Genomic DNA, 19,084 nt, shown 5'->3' on the forward strand with positions numbered 1-19,084 from the left:
CCCCTGGCCAACCTTTTTCCTGTTGCTGCAAAACGCTTGAGATAAAGTAATGACAAGTCATTAGAAGTCAAAGTCCTTCTATATTTCTTTCATAGTCACGTGCAGCAGAAGCAGAGGCAGTAACATAGGTGTCGTTACAGAAAGTATCTAGTGGCTATGGGGATCATTCTCCACAACAGACACATTCTCTTTTTGGCAACACTCACCGTTTTAAACAAAGCAGAACTGAACCCTGCCGTGAGGAGTTCAATTTAATTTGGTTTGCAGTCCTAACCTCCAATAACATCTGGAAGGTCAAGAAAAAAGGTTTCTAGCAAAATAAGATTGTTCCTGCTAAATACTGAGGATAAATCCTATCTGCTGTCATCTGTAAGGCTATTTTCACAGATTTTTAAAGACGTGAGAACCAACATGTCCTCAGAAGGACTTATAAGCATTCACCTGACAATGGTAACATGTTTGACATGATGCCTTCTATTACCAAGGAGAACAAGAAGTATGAAAAAAAAAAGGGGGGGGGGGGGGGGGGATAATTCTAATCTAAAGACACAGATATCTATCTATCTAAAAGGTTCACTTGAAGTTGATGGAAGTGTTTTACTTAAAGAACCATATCTTTCAAATGATACTACAGTTTTTAGGAATGGGATATTCCAGAAGACAAATATAGCCCTTTTTTTTTTGGTTTTGGACACAGGGGTCCTTCACCAAGCAACAGCAGCCACAGAGCTCTGAATCCTAAGTAGATTAGTAACAGCCATCGGCTCCACTCAAATCATGACAGCGGGATCCAAACTGAATTGACAGAGCCTATGTTTTGAACAGAAAAGCCACTATAAATAGTACATGAGAAAAGATCCTGATGCATTTAAGCACAGTAATTTGGTAATGCGCATTCTGCAGATTTTGAGTCATGAAGTTCTGGAAATACTGCTTTACTGCGTGGAAATGTATATGTGTCAATCATACAAGCATTACTTAACTTCATGAAATCTGGACATATATAAACAGCCTTGATTGTCTTCTCAGTCAAACCTATTAAACTGATTTCTCTTGCAATATTACTTTAGACTAGTTTTTTTACATTCAAGCAACACCTCACCTCTCACTGAAAATTCCAACGGGCTTAGTTACTTTCTTGGTTGAAATGTTAATACTCCATAGAACAAACCCCAGTGCATAGCCAAGCATCTCCTCAGAAATAATTTCTAAAATAAGCAGTTCTGGAGCCTATACTATGACTATGCTTGACGGTGCTCAGCCATGATGGCCATCCCTAAATTCATGTTCGATGCAGTACTGCTATGCATTTTATAGCATACAGTGCGTATGCAAAACATGAATCACAAGTCACGTTTTCATTCAGAAAGCTTGACTCCTCAGGTAGCTACTAATCATAGCCTAGGTTCAGCAAGAAGCAAATGCCAGCTGAAAGGAGACACATCGGTCAATAATGAGGCTTCAGAGTCAGTATTTAATATCAGTGCAAGAGCCTGGGCCATCCTCCTGGTGCAGCAGTGCACGTTATTGTATATGCAGTACGTCTGAGACCACTTCTCTGTCGTGCCAGGAATCCACTGCTGGGCAGGGGCAGCTTTATGAGGTGGTGGGGCAAAATGACCTGTCACCAGGAAGCGCGTCCTTTACAGGCCCTGCAGTGCACCGGGAAGATCCAGGGTGGCAGCGGCTTTCACCACAGTGTTTCTGTAGTCCATAGAGCTTTGTGCTTTCCAGTTGTGCCAGACTAATTTTCTGTAAGCCATACTTAGTGCTATATACCAGAGTGCCTACTCTAACAGTTTTTTCTCCTGCCATAGAAGCTCTAGACTTTGCTAGCCATGGTGCCTCATTCATTTAGGAACCAGATATGTGTTCACCCCAAATATTGCCCGATTTTTTAGGATAAACTGACATCCATTTGGTTTTCCTTAAAATAATCCACTATGTTTTCCACATTCCCGTAACCTGCTGTTCATAACCAGCTGAACCATTTTTGTGGTGAGAGTCAGGTGGACAGCTGAGGAAAAGAACTAAGACAGCATTGAAAAAACCTAAACGACTGGTTAAGAAAATAAATGTGTTTTGGAATGTTCAGCTAAAGAAAAACTGAAACGCATTAACATTTTCTGTTTTGGCTTTTTCAGTGCTTCAAACTTTTAAAATAACTCCAAAAACATATGGGAATAATTTTCATGAAGTCATTTTAAAATGGGAGAAAAGATGGAAATGTCATAGTAAAAATGCTGGATAGTTTCAATTTTGCAATGTTTATTTTGCATTCTCTTAAGAGAACTTTTGGAAAAAAGACAATATATATTCTAAGCATTTAAATGTTACAAAGCCAAAATATTTTACCAAAATAAAACCATGCTATGTTCAAAAGAATCTTGCCTTTTTTCCACTCCTCCCACCCACTCTAAATACACCCTTCCTTTTCCCATAACCTTCTGTGATTTGGGGTTACATCTATAACTGTCCTAGGTTTCCACTTGTAAAATTTCCATATTTCCACTTTTATCCAGATAATAACTAATTTGGAGCAGAGATTGGTTTTCAGTATGTTTGTTCAATGCCTGTTGGCACTAATTCTTTGCCTTGATGACAGTCAGAAGCTAATAACAATCTCCTAACATCCTCCTCTAATGAAACTTAAAGACTCCTTAAGCTGTGGGTATTTCTCAGGTGAAGAACACCTATTACCAGACAGATGAAGATCAATAGTATGTTCACCAAAAACACCAAGAAGGCAGAGAGAGTTTTAAGTTAACTGACAATAAAATATTCAATATTTTTCTTTTCTGTTTAAATCGTAATGGCCTGCCTTCAGCTCACTTCTACTGATAACCTGTTGTGTAGCCCATATGGAAACACTGAGTAAGAATGCAATTTTGGGATTAATTTTCTCTAAATGCTGAGAAGACAGCATACATGTAATGTTTGTTAGGTAACTTAAATGACTGAATAGATAGTTACAGAGAGGAAAGAAATTATTTACTAGCAACATATAACAACTCATTTCATCTAATGAGCAAAAGCTTTCATCTAATTTTAAAAAGTCTACCATGAAAGACCAAAATTGGAGAATTATGTACATTAATCCTGCCAGGGTCTTTTGAATATGAATGATAATTCAGAGACTTTTCTACGACATTCAATTTGTATTTATCACAGCAGAATAACAACAATGGTTACATGTTTGGGAAATAAAGAGGGGAAATTAAAAATGTACTTGGAAATTGAAGTGACCCATGTCTCATTGTTCTCGTGGATTTTCCCTCATTCAGACAAATTGAATATACTGGCATTTCTCATCCTCAGTACTATGCTGGCACTTTTTTAATAAGCCCAGATAATTTGTCAAGATGAAAATGAGCTTACTTTTAAAATAAACTGATTTTTTTCTTTAAGTTATAAGCGGGAGTTTTTCACCTTGCCTTTCTGAGAGGGAGGACACAGAAGAGCTGAATATAATAGCGTAGCCCACACGTGTTTTATTGCAGCACTTTAATTGTACAGCTGCTGGAGACATTTTCCTGAGTACCTTTGCTTACACCAGCCAGTGTTGTATATACCACCAGCTTGAAGAAGGTAATCTTGAAGGGTACTAACGTGGTTAAGGTGGGGAGGGGGGTGGGGGAAGAGGTCTAAAATTGTAACTTGGGCATGTGCCACCTCTGCACTTTAAGTCCAGGCTTTAACTACCATCCGTTCTGCTGCTGATGTGACGGCCAGAGCCTTAATGCAAAGGATTTAATGACTGGTTGGACACGAAGGGTCATACAGCAGAAAGAGCTGAAAGTTGCTGTGACTCATTGGTCAACTAGAGGGGTTAAAATAGCTGCCGCAATGGAAAACCAAAATCACATGCGCATGCATTTCATCGGTTTAGACTTTCTCTTTACCCTTAATGAAATGAACTTCTGCGTTCTCCCTTAGTAAGATCCTTGCCAGCTCCCCAGAGACCACCCGATAACTTTCTGCACACCCAGCAGAGTACAAAGTTTTAACGTTCACTGTCGCTGCCTCATCTCCGCTACTTAGGCCAGCAGGAACCGAAAACATGAAGTGATTAAGCGGAAAGATACTTTTGTGTTTACTGAAGAATTTATTAGTTCTATTGGACGTTCCAGGCTCCAGAAGGAGAGCTGCGATGTGAAGAAGCACACCGGTAACCGCTGCCTCCTGCACGGAGGGGACTGTTCCCAGGGCCAGGAGAAGGCCGCGGCCTCGGCACCCCCGACTGCCACACCGGCCCCACAAAGCCTGGCCGACACCCAGGGAGAACGCGGCCTTTCCCTTCGGTCTGGGGGAGAATTCAGCATCGGCTTCAGCCGTGCACTGCCCGGCTTCCCTGCCCTTCCTACACGCTGCCGGTCCCTCCGCCTCCACGGCCGCCAACCGCCCTGTCCCCGCTCGCCCCCCGCCGGCTCGCTCCTCGGAGCGGCGGCAGGGCCACGCGCTGCCGGAGGGGGGCGGTCACGCCGCAGCGACCGTCGGGCCGCCCGCCCCGCCCGGGCCCCCGCCCCCGGGCCTCCCGGGCCTCCCGCCCCGCCAGGAGGCGCCCGCGGCGAGAGCGGCGCTCTGGCCCCGCCGGCTCGGTGGTGCGGTCTCTACGGCGCCCGCACCGCTTGCCCGCGCGGCCCCGCCCCCCGCGGTCACACCACTCGCCGGGCCAGCGCTGCGTCAGCCAGGCAAGATGGAGACGGCCGAGGAAGGTACCGCGCTCCTTCCGCGCCCGCCGCTAGCCCCGGCCGCGCGGGGCCCTGCGCGGGCCGCCCCGGAGGGCGGAGGGGTGGGGGAAGCGCCGCCGGGCCCGCCAGCCGCCGGGCGGGCCGGGGTCTGTTGACGTCGGGAGGGGGCTCCGCGTGCCGGGGCTGCAGGTGCCCGCGCCGACCCCGGCCCCCTCCCCCCCGCTCTCCGCCACTGCCGGGCCCGCGGGGGGCGGCGCGCGCGGGCTGGCGCGCACGCGGGTGCCCCTTACATAACCGCGGCCGTTGGGGGCCGGGCGCTGCGGGGGAGGGGGGGCGGTGCTGTGGTAACACCCGGCTGGGGGCCGCCCGCGCGCCGGGCTGCTGCGGGCCGGGCCGGGCCGCCTGGGGCTGCCCCCGCTGCGGCTGCCCCCGCTGCGGCCTTCGGCGGGGGCGCGGGGCCCTGCCGGGGCTCGGGGAAGGGGCAGCCCGGCGCGGGAAGCAGGAGGCGGGGGGCGCGGGCTGGGGCAGGGGCCGTGAGGAGGGGGCTGCCCCCAGGCGTGCAAAAGGGGCCAGTTTTGTTTTGGCCGGCAGACACCGGCATACCCGGTCCTGTAACTTGGCGAGTTTTAAATTTCCACTTTAAGCTGAGCAGTAATAGCAGCTTCAGCAGCTGCTGCTGCTTTCGCAACGTTAACTTTGTCATGTACGCTAGAAAATTGAAATTGTAAAAACATGCAGGAGCTGTTAGGTTTCTCTGTCTCTTCTACACGAGACTGATACGTAGTAACTTACCTCATTTTAAAAAAGAAGTTGCCAAAGAGATTATAGTCATGTTTTTGCAGTGTCTAGTAGTTTCCATTTTTATGGGCGTTGCTTTATTTGAGATCAAATGTGGGTATGTTTTGTCAGCACTTCTGCGGTGCTGGATTGATGTTGAGGAGATATGCAGTTCAAGCTGATGATGCAGGACTTTCATAAACCAGGACTTGGTATCCTCGCGTAAACAAAAATAAATAAAGGATGTATGCCGTGTTTTGTTTCTTGCAGTATTTGAGCTTTGTTTATCATCTTAAGCTATAACTACAAATAGATATTGCAGTAGCAGGACAGTTCCAAGGAAAGTGTTTTGTGTCTTGGCTTTCGTTACTTTAGCATCATTTTGAATGTAGCTTTTTATCTAGTGGCACTTGATTTTCCAGCTTGAGAGGATTCAAAAGAAAAAAACTGGAAAAATGTGAAACTGGATGAAATAAGATGGCACCGTTGTAGAAACAACACCCTTGAGTTGTGCTGTTGACATCTTTAGTATCTGTGAAAACAGATGGCTTATCAAAATATTTTGTGTTATTAAAATCTAACAGCTTTTAGAACTGCTTGCTGCACTCTGTCATGCCTCTGTAGACCAGCAGTCTCTGCTTGGAATTTGGACTTTTCTGATTTTATACATCTAAGTGTTTGTATGTGGTCTTTTAACATATATATGTAGCCTTAGATATTATGTTGTAATCTTATCAACGTTACCCTCAAAATCTCTGAGTAGTAGAATGAAAGTAACTAGTCTATATACTCACTTTCCGTGAGTGCCACTAGAAAGTCACAACTGCTACAGTTTCAAACTTCAATTCCTACTATTAAGAGTTTCATGACACTTGCCAGAACGCTGAGGAGACTTACCAAGGTTAGAACGCTTCAAACACTGGTAGCAGAAAACATTGTGTTAGTGCCTTAAGGAAGAGGAAATCCATGCTCTAATAATGTTGCTCTATATATTCTATATATATGCTCTAATAATAATTAAAAAAAAGCAGCCTGTACTGCTGCTGCAAAGTGTCAGATGGACTTTTGTAACTACTGATAGCCTATTAACGATGTTATGGCCGTTGTGTTTCTCATGGGTTTCATGCTTGACTGACTTGCATTGCAGAAAACTTAACTGGATGGTGGGAGCTCTGATGAGAGAGGCATTTTGGGTAGCTGCAGCTGCTTTGCCTCTGAATGGATGTGAGAGTTGCTTCTCTGTAGCACCTGAAGGCTCCAGATACCAGGTTTTCCTGGTAAGAGGTGCTCCTCTTTCTCTCCGGTTAAATCAGTTTGTTGCTGTCTTGGTTTTGGCTGGGACAGAGTTAGTTTTCTTCCTAGGAGCTGGTACAGTGCTGTGGTTTGGATTTAGTAAGAGAGTAATGTTGGTAACACACTGATGCTTTAGTTGTTGCTAAGTAGTACTTACTTTGAGTCAAGGGCTTTTCAAGTTTCCCATGCTCTGCCGGTGAGGAGGGGCACAAGAAGCTGGGAGGGAGCAGAACCACAGCAGCTGACCCTAGCTAGCCAAAGGGATATTCCATACCATAGAATGTCATGCTCGGTTATATATATATGGGGGGAGTTGGCTGGGGCCTGCTGATCAGCCTGCTGATGGTTGCTCTGGGACTGGCTGGGCATCAGTCAGCGGGTGGTGAGCAATTGTTTTGTGCATCACTTGTTTCTCTTGGGTTTTATTGTTCTCTCTTTTTGTTATCTCCCTTTTCATTCCAGTTATTATTACTGTTAGTAATAGTAGTATATTTTATTTCAGTTATTAAACTGCTCTTATCTCAACCCACAGGTTTTTCCTTTCCTCCTCCCTATCTTGGGGGGGAGGGGGGACATAGTGAGCAGCTATGTGGTACTTAGCTGCCAGCTGGGGTTAAACTGTGACAGTTGCTAAATAACAATCTTCACTTTTGGATGTTAGTGACGAACATTCTGTTAGAGAGGTGATAGGCAGAGAATCATTTTCTAGTGGAACAAAAAACCGCTGTATTACCCAAGGCCATTCTTTCCAAAATGCATGCATGAAGAACGGGATACAAAGTGTGTGTGCAAGTAGAAAATCAGTGTTTATTACACAGTGGAATTCCCTCTGAACATTACAGTAGGTCATAAGGTAAATGTTGACCCTCAGCGGGGTTTATTGATTTGAAGCTGTTGGCTGCTTAATGCTCCAGATTGTTACACTCATGTTTATTTGGATTTATAAAACTAATGGGAATATCTAGAAATTGTCTTAGCCTTTGAAAAAAATATTTAGTTTTAACTTATTTTAGTAAGCTAACAGAGGAAATCCTCTTCCAAATAAAGAATTAATTTGCTTTTGGTAAAGCAAATTATGGTTTTCCTGACAGACTTGAGAATAAGTGAACAGTCTGCTGTGAGAGCCAACGGACCATTAATGAGCAGGTTCAGAGAGCTGTGGGGGCCTCTCGGAGAACAGTGTGCATTTAACTTGCTGGTGCCAGAGTGTTCTTATAGTAGCGGTTTTACATTCTGCCTTGTGTGCTGGCTGTAGAGCTTGCCTGACCCTTTATGCAGCTGATCCAGCATACGAAGTTGTCAACTTACTGTAGTGAAATAGCTCTCTTTGAAGGAGTGCTGGAGGAAGGTGGGCATGCCTGTCAGTTGAAGAGGCCTGTCTTGTGCAGCCATCTTAAATGCTCTCTATAGTAAAAGACTGATTTGTTAGGTGAAGTAGTGGTTCTAGTTGTTCTTGACGGCAGAGAAACCAGGGATTATTGATGTTTGCAGCAATATGTCATTGCTCAGTATGGCTGTGATGGAAGTGCTCTTTATGTCTCTTTGTAGCATCATTGGCATGATACTGAATACATGTTTCTGTTAATTCTAGCTTTTAGGCCTGCATGAATGAATTGAAACCTCTTTTTATGGATAGAAAAATTATTTTCTTTGGAATCACTTGAATTCTTGTGCTTTATGTGTAGAAACTGTTCTAATGTTGTGTGAACCACGGATATGGTCATGTTGTGACTTTTTAATAGAAAAACATTTTGGAACTTTTTGTTAAAAAATGTGGAAATCTCCAAAAATTAACTAAGAACAAAGATAGGTGATTCAGGCTTGAAACTGCATATTTTCAGTGTTCTTAGGTCAGTACTTCAAGTTTGTTTTTTATAACAAAGATTTCTGATGTAGATGTGTTAGTCTTGCAGGTTTGCTGAATGGTGTTTGATAGAGAAATAATTAACTAAAGAGAAAATCCAAAACTTAAATCTTCTGTAAAAATGAACATTTTATGTTCATTTCCTTAATGTAAGTAAAAAGAGGAGTAATAGGACTATACCATTCATCTCAATAAGCGAGTAAAATACTTCATTTTTATTTATATTTAGTTTTCTGTTTAAATGGTCTGTATAACCAGATGATATTAAAATAGACATTTGTTCTTCAGAGGGAGAGGTCTACACTTGCTTCTTTGTCCACAAAACATCTTGCAATCTTTAATTGTAAGAAAATGTCAAAAATAAACATAAAGGAGGTGCGGGACCCATTGAAACTATGAAATAAGAAATAGAAGATGTCTTCCCTCCTGTGACTAGACTGTAGACTGCTAAATGGATGGCTTTTTTCGACTCTGGTAGCAGACTCACAAAACACCTATTTCTGTTTATTGTGACAGGGTTTTTTTCCCCTTTCATAAGAGCACCAAGGGACACCCATGTTAGGTTCAAGAGTAGCAAATGGTGACAAATTTAAGTCATTGTCAGGCACCAGCGAATCTCTTCTGCTCAGTCTTCAACTTGTTCAAAACTCAGATGAAATTTTTCTGTTTCAAAGTCACTGCTTTCAAGAAGATTATTATTAACAGACTATGTTTTAGTGAAAACTTTTTTAGGCAAAGAGCACCTCTGCGTGTAGTTCTACTATGTCTGTTTCCTAGACATCTTAAAAATATAAGACAGCATGTTTGGGTTTTTTTATAACATGATCAGGCAGGATAACATTCTTGTTGGTTTTCTGGTGATCTCTCAGTCTTCCTGTCTTGCACCAGATAAAATCTGTCTTTAATCCTCTTTCAATTTATTTTGGCTTCATTTTGCTACATGGCAAAGTTTCTAGAATATAATTGTATAATTTGTCTTGTAAATTTCAGTTCTTTTGAGCAGTAGTGTAATAAGCTTTATGTCCTTGTCAGCAGATATATGCAGAGTCTGTCGGTCTGAAGGAACTCCTGAGAAACCCCTCTATCATCCATGTGTGTGTACTGGCAGTATTAAATTTATTCATCAGGAATGGTAAGTTCTGTATTTATGGGGTTTTTTTAAATTTTTTTTCAACAAAAACATCAGCATTCTTCTAAAAACAATACTTCCTAAGTCTTCAGGTTGACTACTAAGAAAACCCAATTTTCAGTGGAAATGTGTTAGGGATTTTGAAGTTTTTTACATGATGGTTCATTACAGTTCACAAAGAATTAATTTATCATTAGATATGAAAAGAAAGTACTGATAATCGTGTTTAGGACTATGGTTCTGCTGATATGTCAGCTTTATGAAAACTAAGCAGAAAAATGAGTACACTGGGGCTTTTTGTGCCCACTTGTAGTTGTGAATAAAAAGAACATCTAACCTCATAGCAAGAAATAAAAATACCATAGTACTTTTTGGTCATCTTGAGGTGTATGTTTGTTCAGGGAAAAGCTAAAGTGAAAACTATAATTCTGGTCTAGAATACATTCCTTTTGATGGTATTTTAATAATTAATTTTAAAATTTTCACAAATACAACAGTTATAAATCTTTCAAGATATGACACATATGCATTCAGCTAAGATTTAGAAGGAATGGTGTCACTAGTGGGTGTCTCTGTCAGGATATATGCTTTATTAGCCTTCTCAATAACGTACTCAAAGAACATACTTTGTCAATAATGTGATATATTTGAAGAGTTGCTGTTAGTCATAGCTTACCTTTTTTTACTTTTTGGAACTTACTTGATGGCCTAAAAACATTTAATAAATGTGCTAATTTAAGTCATCCTTGATAGTACCAATACCCTGATTTATGTTTGAGAACAGAATTGGTGTGTTTTTCATGATGAAGGTATAATGTGGAGAGATGTAATAGTGTGTTTTAATGTGATCACTTCTTATTGCAGCTTAGTTCAGTGGCTTAAACACAGCAGAAAAGAATACTGTGAATTATGTAAGCACAGATTTGCTTTCACACCAAGTAAGTATGTTTTACTGTTCCTATCTTTTCAAATTTTTTTTTCTCTTGGTATGTATGAAGTGATTACTTCTTCATTCAGCATGATAGATCCAAACTTGTGTTTTAACTTATATATTCTTGTTTGAATTGCACTTCTTATGCATATTATTGCAGACTTGTGAATTGTTTACATAATGGATAATCTGGTTGTTCCATAATCTTGCATGAGCCATAGAAGAAATAGTATTCTGTACCTTTTCTCACTGCCTCAGTCCCATTCTTTTGTTGCCAGCATTAGTGTATGGCTTGTTTCCAGCTTCAGTGATAAATGAGTGTTTGAAAGTCTGAATGTTAAGGTGAAACCATAGCAAAATTCGAATTGGAAAACTGGTTTTCAGTTGTATTTCAAATATTCACCTGTAACACTACCATATGACTTGTCATTTCAATTCAAATTATATTGACAGATAATGCAAATGATAATTATTCCACTAGCATTTCAGTCAAGATACAGTAACTACCTGGTATTACATTGCCTTTTATGTTAGATTCAACTAAATTAGGCAACTTATGATGAAGAATGACTGTATCTTTATATAGTTCCAAGAGGATTCTTAATTACATTTTAACTGATAGTAGTAGAAATAAGTGAGGTCCTTTGGCTTGGTGGCAGGCTAGGCTCATTATTTAGCATTGCCAACTTACTGCCTGTTCAACAGGTAAAGTGGTTCTTGTGCTATCTATTTTTCTTTACAGCTGCTGAGCTCAGTTCTTCATGGTGCAAATACGTAACTTCTCAGTTTAGAAAAAAATAATTATCTGCACTGTAGTTGGGAAAGATGATGAGGTTTGAGTATTTTAGGTGTGTGGTACAATAAAAATTAAAGCTCCTTTTCAGAGTAGCTGGTCCCAGTTAGAAGTATAGACTGCTCATCTCATCTCCTGCTCCCCTTGCCGCCTTTGGTTTTTTCTACTAGTTTTGTACATTGGTAGAGAAAACTGAGGGTAAGGACCCAGATCGCTTAGTTAAGGAGTATTACAGGATTTTTGGAACACAAAATACATTTCTTCTATATATTGAATCAGAATTTTCCATTTCTGCCAATGACTAATTAAACACATTAGACTTTAAATGATCAGCAGTGAAATGTAGAATACTAACTCTGTCTTACCACTGTGAGGAGAACAATATATTTTATTTTGGTCACAGGAACACTTTCAGGTTATTCTTTTTAAATAGTACAGAGACCTGTATAAGACATGTAAGAGGGATCTTATCTGCTTGCAGGTTTTATTTATAAACATTTTTATAAAGTTGTTACATTGCTTCTGTTTGGAAGCTTTGAAAATTGAGAGTGATCCCCATTTCTGGAGCTTCCTACAAGCTAATTAGCTTTTTTCAAAATGGTTTTCTGCTGTGAGGTCCTCTACAGAATCTAGTATGCAAGACCAGAAGACTGTATTTCAGTGATTTACTAGTTGTTAGGAAGAAAGAGGACTTTTTAGTTTTGTATGAGAAGAAAAGAAAGACAAAAGTGTAGTGTTCTCCTTAGGATATAGAAAAGGAGGATAAAAACTTCTAAATGAAGTACACTGTATATATGTTACACTGCAGAAGTTTAATCCTTGACTGCCATAGCTGTTACCAGCACAGCTGGTAATGTAGTTGCAGGTCATGGACACATAGAAAACAAAATGGAATTATTGGGGTTTAACAAGTTACTGTTTGTCATAGGAGCCTTGAAACTGGTAATAAGGAACCTCTTTCTTCTCTGTGTAGTAAGTGCTCCCTCCACGTTCAGCCTCTAGCAAAGATCTGTTTATCATCCTGTCGCACACTGGCCACTCCCCAGACTGAGCACCCTCAGCTGATAACGTTTGCTTCTTTGCTTTCCACGCTATAGTGTGCTTTCTATTCTACCAGGCTGCACACAGTGATAGCATATGTCAGGTACCTAGCACAGATTCCTCCAGCCCTCTCCCCCCAGCGTGTCTTCTTTCATTGTTTCCTTCACACCCAACACTCACTCAGTTACAGTTTCTTCAGTTGCTCTTAGCCCTCTTTATTTGGAAGATAATGTGGCTGTCCAGTCTGAAAGATGGATCTGCTTGTGGGAGCTGGGAAAGAGTCACAAGTGCTGGAGATAGAATTCTAAGGCAGAGATGGGATTGATGTATATAACAGTCATCCAAAACAAAGTTGGATCTGTCCTATAACCATGCCAAGTTACAAGCACTCTCAGATAAGTTAATTCACTATGGGATGTGGTGGAATAAACGCATGTACATAATTAGTATCGGGGCTTCAGTGGACAGTCACTAAGTTGAGAATAATAGTTCAGTAATACCAGCAACTCCTCTTTTAGCTTGGCTTGCTTATTAAAGCTGTTGCTGTCATTCTGTCAAAAATGCTTCTTTACTAGTATAATTTTTTGCATATGGAGTATTCATAAAATATTCCTAGTGCATGTATTCTTTAAGTTCTGTAACATCTTGTGACTTCTTTAGCACCTGACCCACTAAGTTACTCATGGTTTGGAAGGAAGAAAGTAGAAGGTTCAGCTTGCATCTTGGCAGGAGTACAAAGGAAGTAATTTTTCTATTGAGTAACAGCATCGTTCTCTAGAAGTGTTTAGTCGTGTAGGCAAATGTTTTTCAAATGCATGCTTTGAAGCTAAATTTTATGTTGTAAAGACCATTGCTTTTCTGCAGTTCTTCAAGTTATGAATTAATACAGCTATTAAAAGTAGCTTTGGACTTTTCTGTCGTGGTGCTTGTTCATTTTTTACTTGTTTTCTTTTCAAGTTTTTAAAGAGCAGCTACTGTGTTCTTTTTGTCCCCCCACGTCTGCTTTTCTTTGTCATGTGCTGGCATGCACTTTTCTTGATGTTACACTAAACATCTATAAGCACTGAATCATGAAAGAAAGTGAGGCTGTATTTCCCGAGAGAAGATAGTTTTCAAAATTTTTCTTTTCCGTAGAAGGTAACAATAACAAATATTTTCAAAAATACAAATATGGAAGTAGACTAGCATGGTCTTTGGCTGGAGATTGGGATGGGTTCATTCTTCTGCTTCCTAAGCAGCCGCATTGCTGGTGTTTGATACAATGTCACAAGATTAGTTAACACAAAGATTGTGAAATGGAAGGAAGCCATTTCAGTAGGCTGTTCCTTGTTTTATAAATTATTATAGTCTGAAATAAGCTTTTGATTTATGCATGCAAAGATACTAATTCAAGGCTTGCATGCATTTGGACCTCACTGTTTGTCTTGTTACAATCGTGGTTTGTTACTGTTCTTCCTGTTTCTTGGTGTTTGCCACCTTTGTTCATGTGTAACTGTTGATAGGAAAGTTTGTTGGAACAGGAACTATTTGTTCCCTTGAATTTGCATTGATTGAGCTCCTAAGCTATCCTATAGCACACTAAGATTCTTCATATTAAATACTTATTTTTGTTTAAATTAATGCACAAGCCTTGGTATTTTTTTCATTGGCCTAAAAACTTCTCAATGTGACTAGCATATCTATCTTAATGTGAAAGAGTTCATGGTTCATAGATTATTTTTTTTAAGGCAAAGGAAAATGAGTATCACATAATTTTAAAATACTAAACTATATATTCATATTTAAGTAACTTGTGCAAGAACCATTGCTTAGTAATTATAGTTTGCTTGTAGTAACATTTAAGTTCCAAACTTTTGGATCTTTAATTTTGTACAAAATTATAAGAAGCTGTGTAATTATACTAAAATGAGTGACCTGTTTTATTGGGCTCATCATTCAAAGTAATTAAGATTTTTGTTGAAGGATATAATGAGCTATTTTTTTTTACTTGTTCATTTTGACAGATTTTAACAGTAGTTCATAGTTCAGGCATTTTGAAAAAGTCAGGTTTGGAAAAACATAAACTTCTGAAGTAAAATACTGCATGCAGGCACAGAATTCAACATGTCTGCTGCCAGCTCCAGGTTGCAGAGTAAACACACAACTGAGAGACATATGAGTGTCATTTCGTATGTTTTATTAGACCCTTGGTTTGCATGAGAAGGGATGGCATTTTTCTCCTTTTACCTTAGCAGTATGGAGCAAAGTCTGTGTGTGTCTCGAGAGTATGAAACATAAACACAGAATGGTTTGGGTTGGAAGGATCTTTTGAAGATCATATAGTCCAACCTAAATAACTCACAACTCCTGTGTTACCAAACCCGTGCTTTGACCCATTAGTTATAAACCACATGGTTTTTACTTACGAGTGTTATAGTCTTATTTCATAAGTGCACAAGGATGATTGACATACTTATAAATGGCTTGCAAATGTAATAGTAAATAGAAAATCTATGGGTAAGAGGACTGTAAGTGCGGAGATTCTGTGAAGGAAGCTAAATGACAGTTTTACCTGATGAAAGAAAGACATTTTGCTTGCTTCCATACTAGACATACACAGATTTAGGTTATGGGCAAATAAAGAGGCTGACTTGGATGGGGAAAGAGTGAGAAATGAAATAGGATATGGTTGCATTGTGACAGCTGAGGGGGAAGACTAGTAGAAAAATTTGAGCCTTCATAATAAATAGTGGTAGGGTTTGTTTGATACAGCATATATCAGAACGCTGTTGCTTTTTTTAACGTCTTTCTGCAGCTCTGCTTCCCTAAGTGAAAAGAAAGGTGATGCATTATAGGAAGGGACCCGTGAGAGTCATGAAATCTGTAGGTGTAACATACACTGGGAAAATGCACTTAGAATTTTTATTCTCTTCCAGGGGGAAGATTTGCGTTTTCAAAATACTACTGAATACTACTACAGTAACATGAAACCTATGGATTGCTTTCTGTTGTATTTTATACTAGTTCATAATGATCACATATATCTGACTTTTCTGCAGATGTTTGCGCATGCTTCAGAAAGTATCCACTCTTTACCTTGTGGTGGAAATAGTCATAAATGGGGGAGATAAACATATTTAAACCTGCACAACCTGTTCCCATTCATTGGGAGTAAGCCCTTAGGAGGCAGGGAAAGTCTTGGACTGTTGCTTTGGGACCAGTTGTACATGCTGATGATTCATTGTGGATGTGGGTTTGTGATGGGATTCTCCTGCCAGTGTGGGACTGGAAAGGAGGAAAAGAATTTCAAGATTAGGAAGAGCCTGGTCTTCTCTCTGTCTTGGTCATTTTTTCTGTTGTGCAGCTGGCATTTAGAACTACAGAGAGTGCCAGTACTTCTGATGATGTTGCTTCTTTTTTCTTTTTTTAATACCAGCAACAAAAGTGAAGTCTGAAACTATCCAGTTTTGCTAATATTTATAATTATCATTACATCTTACTTTATCATAATGGAACATACAGGTATTCAAAAAGGCCCTGTTACTGCTTAGATACTGCTCTGATAACAGCCCCTTTCTGTACAGCTCATGTCATGACTAATATCTTGTCTCCTTGCAAGAGAAATTGTGTTGGCAATATAGTTTTCATTTGGATTAAATTTTGGTACTTTGAAAAGTTTGGGAAAGAGAGGTTAAATTGAAGGTGTTAGTTTGTTTTATTTCTTTGTGAGTTTGGTGGGAATAACAGCATTCAGGTTCAGCAGATTGTCCCATTGTGTTTGTCAAAGTACAGTTGTGTGATGTTTGTACTAAATAGCCTCTGAAGAAATGGGAATGATGAGAAAGCTTCCTGTAATAAATTTAAAGGTATCACTTTGGTAAGCTAGAGCATTGGGAACTTTTTTCCCACTTTCCTGTTCTAGATTTTTTTGGCAGCTGAAATCTATTAACAAAATGTTTCCCTAAAAACTACTGATCATTATTGTCTGCTTTCTTCCTTATTTTTTCTGGGAGAAGGAAAATGTCCAAAGACAGCCTTGTGTTTTTCCTACCTTATTTTTGTGTCAGTATAATAGATTTTTGCTCTGAGTTGTCTGCTTTGGAGAAATAAAATTAATATTTTTGTTCCTGAAAATGTTAGGCTTACAAAACCCCACCCCCCACCACCCCCCTGCAAATCCAGTATCCACAAGTAAAACAGCAGTTACGCTGCACAGGTGTGACCTGAGTATCCAAAAAGCTTTCTAGTAGTTTTCCCATGCCTGGACAGCTCAAAGAAGTTGAACTTCAAGCTGTGAAAACCTAGTTAAGCTCAGTCAAGGTCTGTATGAATTTTGTGCTGTAATAGGAAAAAAGTGTTGCTTTAACTGGCCTCTAGTGGAGATGTTTATTTGGAGCAACTGTGGTAAATAATGCAGGAAATCAGTTTCTCAAACTGAGTTAGGAAAGATTACTGGGATGGGAATTAACGGGTGGAGGAAGAATGAAGAAGGCCAACTGGAAAAGGGAATGAAGAGGATGTGTACGGTGGCAGGGGTCAAAGTCTCAGGCCTCACAGTGGTGGTGGTGGTGGGTGGATAAAAGGGGGTGGAATGTGGAGAGAAAATGGCAGTAGATGACAGACACAAGTGGGGGCGATTAGCCATGAAAATCACTGGCAGCAAGCTTCAGTGCTGCAGTGTGCTTCCACACCAGGGGTTCCTGTTGTGCTAGGAATTTTTGCATTTCACCCACCCAAATGTTGTAAGACATAGACTTTATCATATCATCATGGTATAAAGCTTCTAGTAGTAGAAGCTGTATATTTTTTGAGGTGTGGTAAAGCAGGAGAAAAACACCAATCTTCCCTCCTAGACCTGCTTCCCCCCCAGCTCCTGAAATGATCCAAAAATCACCAAATTGTTAAAATTTGGGGGATGTAGCTTGTTGTCTCTGAGTAGTAGCCACATTGTGCATTTATTTGAATGCTCAGTTGTCATCCTAAAGCCTTTAGAAAAGTATGTAATGGTGCTAATATTTATAACCACTTCAGCTTTACTGAGTTAGTATGGGCATTCTTTTTTACAATTCCCTGTGTGAGTGTTCAGTAACTCCTGAAAGATTCATTTTTTAAAAGCTAAACTCTCGCAACATTCCCCTAACAAAGATAAATCATTAATGCAAAGTTAATGTTTTCCTTGTAGCCTCTGTTGCAGTTCCAAAGTGTTGATCATGATATATTTTTTGAAAATGAAAAACATAAGCCTCGAAGTACCTGTTGAGTTTGCTTTTGCCTGAGTGATACCACAAATGCGTAACAAATATAATCTAGTTAGGTATTCTTTTAGTACCCTTAACAAAGGTCTGCTTGCTTCCTCTGGTAATTTTCCGGAATGTTTTTTCAGTGTCAGATGAGAGATGGTTAGTAAATATTTAGTTGGCATTTTCTATGTCACTACCAAATTATATACTAGATCTCTTTCTGTAATAAGAAAATTGTAAATTGGTAGGCAGTGTCAAAATATGTTTGTGTCCTGCTTTCAGTTTAGGGCTCAGTGTTCTCACAACTAGTGTTTTATTGGCAGCTAGTATTTTATTTTGAGTCCTTTTTTTTACGAATTCCAGTTCCTTGCCAAATACCTGACAAGTGAGAACCTTTGAAATTTAAAACCAGTTACTATTTGTCTTACTGTAACTGTTCTGTTGTTACTTTGTGTCAAAGATAATCTGCATGTTGTTGAAATGCACCAGACTGTCTGTATTCTTTGACTACTTCTGCATGTTGATACTGGCTTTCTGTGTTCTTCCCTTCTTTTTACAATACAGAAACTTAAGGAAATGTCCTTGGAGAGAAAATAAGTTGTTTTTTTTTCTCCTGTAGAGGCTTCTTTTCTGAGATTGGTAAAAGGATGATTAGGAGCTAAGGTAGAGGTAGTAGGGGTGTTCATTAGAGTAAAGAGGGGATGCAGATGATTGCATGAAGTAGTATTTCTCAGACTGAAGTCAAAGGATTGCCTGTTAGAGGGAAGGAGAACTTTTCTCTAGTAGTTCTTGTAAATATTTAGTTTCCCTATGTAATTAAAAGTATGTGATGTCTTTAAAAAGTAGTCTCTTAATTAAATCTGTTAAAGTCTTCAAGCTTTGCTGTTTTCAACGTAACTGTTAAACATCCAGGCAGCAATGTCTTTTTCGACTCCTAACCGTAGTTTATCTTCGTTATTTAAATCTGTTATTGACACTGTGTGTTACCATCCAACAGAGATGGATATTTTCTAAAGAAGCTCTGTCAATGCTTTTTGCTGCTTTTGAGCAGGGGTGCATTTGTGTAATACATAGGTGTTGAATTCAGAAAGTCAAGAAAATTTACTATTTACTATTATGAAAACGTCTATACAGGCTGAGAGATCTGCATTATATTCTGTAATATGAGTGACCTTAGAAGAAATCTTGCATTATATGAAATAGATATCTGTTGGAAGTAAGTCATTCTGTGTAAACTTCAATGTGTCTAGATAGTTAAATCTGTTCCCTTCAGTTTTCCTGTCTGTGTGGTGCTTTCATTGTGCTGATTTTTGTTGTTGTTTTGGTGCTGTTGGATAGCAAGTGGA

At 39.9% G+C, this 19,084-nt stretch overlaps 1 protein-coding gene across 4 annotated transcripts in view; it reads left to right on the plus strand.

Moving 5' to 3' along the window:
- The first annotated feature begins 4,593 nt into the window (after nt 1–4,593).
- Nucleotides 4,594–19,084, plus strand: part of MARCHF6 (membrane associated ring-CH-type finger 6) — a 50,748-nt gene continuing 36,257 nt past the window's right edge. For 2 of the 4 annotated variants that reach the window (XM_056331254.1, XM_056331256.1), the window contains exons 1-3: nt 4,607–4,715; nt 9,658–9,757; nt 10,619–10,692. In XM_056331254.1, the coding sequence (XP_056187229.1) occupies nt 4,697–4,715; nt 9,658–9,757; nt 10,619–10,692 (193 nt within the window). In that variant the 5' untranslated portion in view covers nt 4,607–4,696. Of the gene's footprint in view, nt 4,716–9,657; nt 9,758–10,618; nt 10,693–19,084 lie in introns of all 4 variants that reach the window. The other 2 variants (XM_056331255.1, XM_056331257.1) reach the window with 2 other exon arrangements.

This window comes from Falco biarmicus, chromosome 3 (assembly GCF_023638135.1).
Source record: "Falco biarmicus isolate bFalBia1 chromosome 3, bFalBia1.pri, whole genome shotgun sequence".
In the NCBI taxonomy this organism is placed as follows: domain Eukaryota; kingdom Metazoa; phylum Chordata; class Aves; order Falconiformes; family Falconidae; genus Falco; species Falco biarmicus.